At 45.9% G+C, this 9,746-nt stretch overlaps 1 protein-coding gene across 1 annotated transcript; it reads right to left on the minus strand.

Moving 5' to 3' along the window:
- Positions 1-374: 374 nt before the first annotated feature.
- LOC308110510 (ladderlectin-like) lies at positions 375-3,320 on the minus strand. Its single transcript, XM_080464835.1, has 8 exons — positions 3,077-3,320; positions 2,944-2,970; positions 2,808-2,852; positions 1,820-1,852; positions 1,543-1,634; positions 853-978; positions 674-767; positions 375-587 (listed from the first exon to the last, which is right to left on the minus strand). Exons 1-8 carry the CDS (start codon positions 3,123-3,125, stop codon positions 517-519), a joined length of 537 nt encoding a protein of 178 aa, XP_080320961.1. The 5' UTR covers positions 3,126-3,320; the 3' UTR covers positions 375-516.
- Between the last annotated feature and the right edge of the window lie 6,426 nt (positions 3,321-9,746).

Here is a 9,746-nt window from a genome sequence, read left to right on the forward strand (position 1 = left end):
ATCTACAAAGGAACTTGTTGAACCTCCTCTCCATTTCTTCAACAGCAGACTGGGGCATCACTTACACAGTGAGAAGCCACATGAGTCACAGGAACGATAACCAATGATCATCCCATTCAGTGTCCTCTTGAAAGTCCCTCTGAGTTCTGAGCATATATACCAATTCTGTGCATCATATTGTTTCACCATAATCAAGAAATTGTTGATGAAATTAGATGTAAGAGATTTTTACATGATATGAATTTGTACTGTTTTCAAACAAAGCCTTTGTCTTTGACACTGTTATCTGCTTCATTTCCTTTTAGCTGCATGATTCTGATAGCAGCTACACACTTACAAACACTCTTCAATCAGAGTCTTAAAGAAACGTCACACATTGTCCCATTTTCACAACTCTTTATTGTATAAAAGACGACTCATAAGCACACATAACAACAAACAGTCAGTCAGAAACACAACCAGCCCAGATGATGAGCTGGAGCAGAAGGAATACTTCGCAGGAGTTTAGCATGCATGCTAACAGCCAAACGGGTTGATGGAGCAGATGAAGCGCATTTGAACGAAACAGTTGGTGCTCCTCCAATTAGCTAAAATGTGAAACAAACAAAACTGCATTAGCACATTGTTGTGAACGTCATCTTTGTCAACCAGAGCTGATTCAACAATGACTTACTGCTGCTGAGCAAATTCAGGCAGGCGCTGCTGCTGGAGTAAGAGGGTGGACTTGTGAAGGAGAATCCCTGACGATCGATCCACATCCACTGACCCTGAGGGACAAAGATCACATCAGTAAGAGAGAGTCTCTCCAGCTTCTGCTGGTGACCTCCGTTGGAGCAGGTTGTGGGTTCAGACCTGCAGGTTGAAGCCTCCCAGCCATGCCTGGCTCTGACCGGCCCCCTGAGTCATCTTCTGCAGGACCTGATACTCTTGAGGGCCGTTGGCCGTGGCCAGGTGACCACCCAGACGGATGCAGGTCTCCTGTTGGACAGAAGAAGCATCATGTCATTGTGTTTCGCTGCAGCTGAATACAAAGCTTCTGTTTTCATGAACTGAATGTGACAGAGCCATGATCATGTACCATCACCATCCAGTGGCATCAGGAAGTCACTCTTTATACAATTAGCTGGAGAAACAGTCAAACACCTCCAACCAGGTCCTCAGAGTAGACTGTCATCACTCCATAGCTCTGTAACTGCTGCTATTATCTAATTGGTGTTTTGGATTAAAGAGCAAATGTTGGAGCATAAATGTGATTTCTAATTGGTTGTTTACAATCTTTTATTTTAAAGTTGGGGAGGAAGTTACGCAGAAATGAACCATGTACACTTACAAGCATCTCACAAGTAATTGTGTGTTATGAGGTGACTTCAACTGTCTTCACTGATTCTGTAATAATCAATAGAGCCTCTAGAGGGCACCTTCAAGCAGCCTCCACCCATCAACACCCAGCATGCTCATGGTCTGCAGTCAAGTAGAGTTTCTTCTCACAGAACAGGATAAGATGTTGGTGAAGAAAAGCTCTGATGTGAACATCAGCAGTACCTCAGCATTGTACCAGTTCAAGACCTTGTTGATGAACTTGAAGCAGCGAGAGTTGTAGTTGAACCAGCCACTGGGACAGAAGTTAAAACGAGCTGCAGGAAGACAGAAAGAGTCTGCTGAGTGAAACACTTTCTGATGTCACATTTCACAGCCTCCATTGAAAAACAGTTAGCAGAGATGTACCACACCACACTACACATGACTCAGTATGTATTTGTTGGACTGACGATGTCACTAATGTGTTCACATGGAGAAGTGATGATCAAGTCGCTCTTACATTCAGGATCCGCTCCTTCCTCAGACACAAGACCTGCACAAGCACAGAGAAACTCCATCAGCAGGTTTGTTCATGTACATACAGGAGACAAAGGCATGGGCACATTGTTCACTTTGTTTAGAACATATCACAACATGTGAATAGCTGCAGATGTGACGCTGTTTCTGGAGACAGGGACGGGGACGTCTGGCACCAACACTTTATCTTTGCTCTTCGCCTGCAGCTCCACCTCTGTAACACTAAGAGCTTCATCAGACCTTCGACTTTTTACTGGAGACACTGACAAACAGTCAGAGTGATCAAATTGAAGACATCAGGAAGCAGCTGCCCACAGCACTACAACACCCCGAGTACACCAGGATCATTGACCGGCAATATTTATTATTTATGAACTGCCATGTTGATTGTCAAACATTCCATATTTCAGTTGTCAGTCCTTTTTACTTCTCATGTGAAAGCTCACAACTGGGAAATGAGCCTTTACCAACTTGTTATTTTCCAGTTTCCCATTTGCATAGATGCACCAACAGTCAGAGGTAATAATGGAGGAATTCAGACATCTCTCATTACATTCAGGTTGTCAAGAAGAAAGATCCTGACTGCTCCATAACTGTCACACTGCTGCACACTTTCTCTCTGACAACATGATATTTTTCTCTTCCACACTGTTACAGTTGACTGAGAAAGTCCTCAGCTCCACACACTCACTGCTTCTCCTCATTCATCAAACCAGTGACCTTGTGAGGAGACGACAGTGAGTCATGGTCACTACAAGGAGCCTGGAAGATCTAAAAAACACTCCTCACACTCACTTGGTCTTCAGTCTGATGTTGTTCCACTTACAGCTGGTAGTCTGCTGGATAGGACTTCTCCAGAGGTCTGCTGCAGTGTTCTTACACTGGTTAAATCTACGATTTATTATATATTGATCTGACAGGTGAGGTCCACCATGGAGCAGAAGAAGCCAAACACAATGAAGGAAACTCACCAGGGCCAGCAGCCAGGTCTTCCTTCAGTTCCATCACTGCTGCTTCTGTGGATAAAAACAAGCAGAGTCCATGTCAGACAGAAGCAGGTCTGACTGTCTGACTGATTACATTCAAGCGAACAGCTTCAGTACTGACCTGAAGCGGCTTTGTCCTCAGCTGGAGCTGCAGAGAGAAACACAACACAGTGAGTTTAAGCAGCGCATGACTTCCTCTTCTGTCTCTCCTGACGTCCTGAATGACTGAGCCATGATCACATTGATAATCTGACCTGCGGATGCAGCACAGAGCAGAAGAGAGAGGAGCAGGACTGTCTTCATAGTGACGATCAGCTGATGATCTGTCTGCAGGAAACTCAAAGTACCAATCAATCTACAGAGAGACGAGACGCAGGAGCTCCACTGAATGAGAAGCAGTGCAGCAGCAGTGGAAGCTGTCAGGTGAAGGCCAGGAGCTGTTCAGGTATCAGCTGAGTGATGGTCTGATGACAGGAGCTCATTCTGCTCTTTATATACACAACCTGGAGCTCAGCAGGGGAGGTTCATGTGCACGTGAAGAGCAACACAGTGTTTTTCCATAACTCAGCTCTGCCAGCAGGAAGAACTAGAAATTAGATCAAGTTTCCCAGCAATGTTGAAACGTTGGCACTAACTGCACCCTGATTAATTTACAATTGATAAGCTTCATAGGCAGTTATAGTATGCATATCATCTGTGTGTTCTGGGACACAATAACTGTGGTGACACATTAAGTGAAAAGAAAACACAAAGTATCTGACCTCTTGAGAGTTAAGTTAAGTGTCTCAGAAAACAAAATATATTAAAAGAAAATTCAGCTATCATATAACCTACCACATAACCCTGGATTTGTCAATGAGCTAATAGTTTGTGCTATTGAATGTCAAATCAAGAATGGTTTGGGGAAACCCCTTACAGCATTGCTACACACAGACTAGAATTCTAAACAAGAAACCAGTGACATTTATTCCTGTGAATTTTACAGCTGAATGGGTGAAACATCTCCAGCAGGAGGAACATTGTGAGTCTCCACGGTTCTTTAAGGATGAAAGAATGACATTGCATCGATACTAGCAGGTGGTTTTCTGTGACAAATACTGACATTTTACTTTCTGCATCCATGAACTCTTTATATTCATCACACCTCAGTAGCAGGAAAGTGTGCAAAGCACAAAAATTGGTACCTAATACTAATCACATTATATAAATGTGAGTAATTATATTAAGTACTGCAGAGCTCTCAAACTGCACCAAAAGTGACATGTAAAAGTCAAAATGTAGTTACTACAATTAATGGTGAATGGACTTTTCAACTAATGTCATGGAGGAAAGACTTGTCTATTCAACTAGATGTAATGTGGGTCAGTACTCTCATCCCAGTGATATTCAGATGAGCTGTAAACCCATAGCTTTGAAAACAAACTGGAAATCTGCTCGAATGCACTTTGAACACACACATTCCATGTGTTGTCAATATGAATCACGTTAAGAGCTCAAGTGCTGATAAGATTTACCGGTAGCCTTATATTTGTTTTCCGGAATAATGCTTATCTGATAAATCTCAATGAAAAGGGAGTTCAGAAACGTGACCAAACCAAACTTCAGACCTGCCAACCTTTTCAAAATATTTTTAGTACCACTTGTTTTGTGTGGCATTTTTTTGCAGAATTTTGCAACTCTATTGCTTTGCACGCAGTAATTTCACCATTCACTGGCTGGAAATTGGTTATAAAAAAACAATAAAACCTATATTTCTAATAACAATACTTTTGCACTCATACATTTTGCACTGTTGGGCTGAAGATTCCATTGAACTCCAGACAAACACCAGCAACAATGAACAGGCCATAAAACAGCAGGGAGCCGGCCAGAGACTCCAGGGAGTTTCCCAACCCCCCAGGTTGGCCACCAATGAGGATGATCGAACCCGACCCAAACACCACAGGGGTCCGAAATTCAAGCTTGGTGAAACTTTTCCTACCAACTCTCTCTGCTTCTAAATCTGACCACCGAGGGAGAGACATGTCTCTCCTTCCTCGGCTTGATGAAGAGAGCATCAAGTAGGAACAAAAGAAACACCAACGCCAGCCCGCTGGACGAGCAGGACCCAGTTTGGACTACTTTTGTTTCCTCTATTTTTTGGGGGATTCTGGAGACCAGAACCAGCGTCTCCTCTCCAAAATCATCTGCCTCGCTGTCCACTCCTACAGCTGAAGCCAGGCCTCTGAATTCAGCGTCCTGAATTCAGACCCGGTAATAACCAGTTACCACAGCCTCACAGAACCAACAGCACCACGGACGGTGCTGTCCAAACCACGGACGGTGAGAGCTTTTGTCTGGGCAGATATATTGTTAGATTAGCGTGAAGCTAACATGATGTGTGTTTCAATGTGCCGCTCAGAAGGATGCAGCATCTCATATGTTTGTGTTCACGCGCACCAACCAAGTCCGGGAATCGGGTTTTCCACCTCAGAACCAGAGTTCCAAGTGAGCTCCCATCCACTGGAAGTTCTGTGTGGAGGAACCAGGGTTCAGAACCGAGCATCGCCAGAATTCTCTGTCTTTCTCTTGTCTTCACCCTCTCTCATTCTCCCCCTAACGCAGCTCACACACGCTGCTGCATGTAACAACCAACTGTTACCTGTTGCAAGACCACATCTGCCTCGATCATCAGAGTTCTAACTGCATGTCCCGACATCCACTTAGAACTCCGGCGCTCAGAACCAGGCCAACGGAACCGCCCGTTCGTTACGCCCTAGGTAGACTGCCTCGCTCTGAGACCGTCCTGGCGCTCGACGGATGTCTTGTTTATCTGGCCGCTAAGCAACCGCCGCGTCCCCAGAAAGAGCGAGTCAAACGCCTCTAGTGGTCGCGTGGGTATTCGCAATCCCTCTTGACGTTCACTGGTGGACGCATCAAGCCATTGCACTCTCCCTTTGCGCGCCGCCGCACACCCCTAGTGGTCATCACAGTCACCACACTGACCCGCCAACGTTTGCCTCCACCTGGTGGACGTTCGAGGTCCTCCCAGGTATATTCCTGTATTTTGAATAATGTTGCTTATCAAAAGTTAATTCTGAACTTTGAAATTTGTTTTCCCAGCCGCAATGACAGTTCATCATTTTGTGTTATTCCTGATTTTGGGATTCATGGTTGGTTATTAGCATTAAATTACTGTAAGTAATAGCTTACTGAAAGTAATAAATCACTGGAAGTAATTTTATGAAAAATTTTAATTATTAAAGAAGGTAAATTGTCATTTACTCATTAACAACTCCTAATAATTGATTAATTACTTAAAGTTAATAAATTCCCAAAAATAATTTATTAATGAAAAATTATTCATTTGAATAAATTCATTATTTATTCATTAATAATAAAAGGGGTGAGGAGAAGTCGGATCGGAGTTGTTTTGTATCTGGGTCTGGCCAATTTTTGACCAATAGGTGGCACAAGAATGGATCTGATATGGGTTTTCACATCCAGGTATGAAGTGTTTGGATTGGTCAAACACATAACACAACAACCTGTTTGAGATGTTCCAGTCTGGCTTCCGTCCCGGCCATAGCACAGAAACAGCCCTGGTCAGGGTCACCAATAACCTCCTGATGTCTGCAGACAGTGGCTCTCCATCTGTGCTCATTCTCCTGGACCTAACAGCTGCCTTTGACGGTCGACCACACCGTACTCCTCCACCACCTGAAATACACCGTCGGACTCTCAGAGTCAGTACTCAACTGGTTTGGCCAAGCAAAATCTCACATCCACGACGTCACCTGCGGTGTTCCTCAGGGCTCAGCGCTGGGCCCCGCCCTCTTTTCCATCAACCTACTCCCCCTGGGAAATGTCATCGTGAGGCATGGAGTACCATTTCATGTCTAGAGAGAGGGTCAGGAGAGAGAGTCATGCGCAGTGAGTGATTTGAGTGTGACGTCATCGAGTGCAAACCAGCTGGTTGAGTCATCGTTGGTGATGAGGCCGACGATGGCGGAGTCGTCAGAGAACTTCTGCAGGTGACAGGTGGATGTGTTGTGGGAGAAGTCTGCAGTGTAGAGGGTGAAGAGGAAGGGAGCCAGGACCGTCCCCTGTGGAGCCCCCGTACTGCAGATGACCAGGTCAGACACAGTCCCGTGTCCTCACAAACTCTGGCCGGTTGGTCAGGTAGTCCAGGAGCCAGGATGTGAGGTGCGGGTCGACTCCAGTGTGCTGCAGCTTGTCCCCCAGAAGCGTGGGCTGGATGGTGTTGAAAGCACTGGAGAAATCATAGAGCATGATCATCACAGTGCTCCCAGCCCTCTCCAAGTGAGAGAGAGATCTCTCCATGAGGTAGAGGACGGCGTCCTCCACCCCGATGCCTGGCTGGTTGGCAAACTGCAGCTGGTTCATCAATGAGCTCACCAGGGGGCGCAGATGGATAAGGACCAACCTCTCCAAGGACTTCATCAGGTGTGATGTCAGCGCCATCGGCCTGAAGTGGTTGAAGTCCTTGGGGCGAGAGGTCTTCGGCACCGGTACCACACAGGTCATCTTCCAGAGCTGTGGTACTCTCCCCAGTTGAAGGCTCAGGTTGAACATGTGCCCCATGACCCCACAGAGCTGGTCTGCACAGGTTCTGAGGAGTCTGGAGCTAATGCCATCCGGACCGGTTGCCTTCCTGACCTTTAGCCTCCTCAGCTATCTGTTCACCTGGGCTGTTGTGACGGACAGGCTGGAGCAGGGGGGCTGTGTGTTGGTAGTTGTGGGAGTGAGGGTGTGGCTGACACTGAGGGAAGCAGAGAGCGGTGTGCAGGGGGGTGGGATGGGGCTGGGGACAGCTGGTGGTGGTGATTGCAGCGGGATGGAATGGGTCGGGGGAGGGGCGGATGGCCGTTCAAATCTGTTGAAGAAAATGTTCAGATCATTCACCGACTCCTGGTCCCGAACCAGCTCGGTGTTTGAGTCCTTGTGATCCGAGATCGCTTTCAGGTCCTTCCAGACTCCGCTGACATTCCGCTGCTGCAGCTGTTCCTCCATCTTCCTCCTGTAGCTGCTTCTCCCCTCCCTGATCTTCCTCCTCAGCTCTCTCTGCACAGTCCTCATCTCCTCCTTGTCTTTTGATTCAAAGGCCCTCCTTTTGTCCTTGAGAGGGGGCCCTTATTTCAGGAGTGAGCCACGGTTTGCTTTTGGCAAAACAGCGTATGGTCTTGGTGGGTACCGTGTAATCCACACAGAAGTTTATGTAGTCTGTGATGCAGTTTGTGAGGCCGTCGATGTCCTCCCCGTGGTCCTCATAGAACACTTCCCATGCAGTTGTCTCAAAACAGTCTTTGACAGCCTCTTCTGCCTCATCGGACCAGATTTTAATGGTGCAGGGTCACAGCTGTTGTCTGTGTACCAGAGGTTTGTACACAGACAGGAGGTGCACAAGGTTGTGATCTGATCGGCCAAGGGGAGGGAGAGGAGATGAGGTGTATGCCCCCTTGGTGTTGGCATAGAAAAGGTCCAGTATTTTATTGTCTCTGGTGCAGCAGGTGACATATTGTTAGAATTTGGGCAGAGTAGAGGAAGGAGAGGCATGATTAAAATCCCCGGTGATGAGGAGGAGAGCCTATGGGTGTTGTGTCTGCAGCCTGTTTGTGAGCGAGTGATACGCTGAGTGGGCGTTAGCAGAGGGGGGAACGTACGCAGTTATTGGGATAACGTGCAAGAATTCCCGCAGCAGGTAATACAGCCTCATGCTAACGGCTAACAGTTCAATGTCCTTACAGCAGAGTTGTTCTTCAATAGTAATGTGCCTGGGATGACACCATCTATCGTTCACAAACACTGCCAGCCCTCCTCCTTTCCTCTTACCACTCTCCTTTGTCCTGTCTGCCCGTGTCAGTTGAAAACCATCCAGCATAACGTTTGAGTCCGGTGTTAGCTCCGTTAGCCAGGTCTCCGTGAATAGCATCAGGCTACATTCCCGATGTTCCCTCTGATGCCGGGTTAGCGCCGCGAGCTTGTCCATCTTGTTTGTAAGGTGACGATCGATTGTAGGACGGGTTTGTAGCGTCGTTTCCTGTTGAATATCACTGGGATGAGAAGACTGACCCACATTACATCTAGTTGAATAGACAAGTCTTTCCTCCATGACACTAGTTGAAAAGTCCATTTACCATTAATTGTGGTAACTACATTTTGACTTTTACATGTCACTTTTGGTGCAGTTTGAGAGCTCTGCAGTACTTAATATAATTACTCACATTTATATAATGTGATTAGTATTAGGTACCAATTTTTGTGCTTTGCACACTTTCCTGCTACTGAGGTGTGATGAATATAAAGAGTTCATGGATGCACAAAGTAAAATGTCAGTATTTGCCACAGAAAACCACCTACTAGTATCGATGCAATGTCATTCTTTCATCCTTAAAGAACCGTGGAGCCTCACAATGTTCCTCCTGCTGGAGATGTTTCACCCATTAAGCTGTAAGATTCACAGGAATAAATGTCACTGGTTTCTTGTTTAGAATTCTAGTCTGTGTGTAGCAATGCTGTAAGGGGTTTCCCCAAACCATTCTTGATTTGACATTCAATAGCACAAACTATTAAATCCAGGGTTATGTGGTAGGTTATTTGATAGCTGAATTTTCTTTTAATATATTTTGTTTTCTGAGACACTTAACTGTACATTTCTCAAGAGGTCAGATACTTTGTGTTTTCTTTTCAGTTAATGTGTCACCACAGTTATTGTGTCCCAGAACACACAGATGATATGCATACTATAACTGCCTATTAAGCTTATCAATTGTAATTAATCAGGGTGCAGTTAGTGCCAACGTTTCAACATTGCTGGGAAACTTGATCTAATTTCTAGTTCTTCCTGCTGGCAGAGCTGAGTTATGGAAAAACACTGTGTAGCTCTTCACGTGCACATGAACCTCCCCTGCTGAGCTCCAGGTT

The sequence above is a fragment of the Lipophrys pholis genome, assembly GCF_963383615.2.
Source record: "Lipophrys pholis genome assembly, chromosome: 5".
Classification (NCBI taxonomy): domain Eukaryota; kingdom Metazoa; phylum Chordata; class Actinopteri; order Blenniiformes; family Blenniidae; genus Lipophrys; species Lipophrys pholis.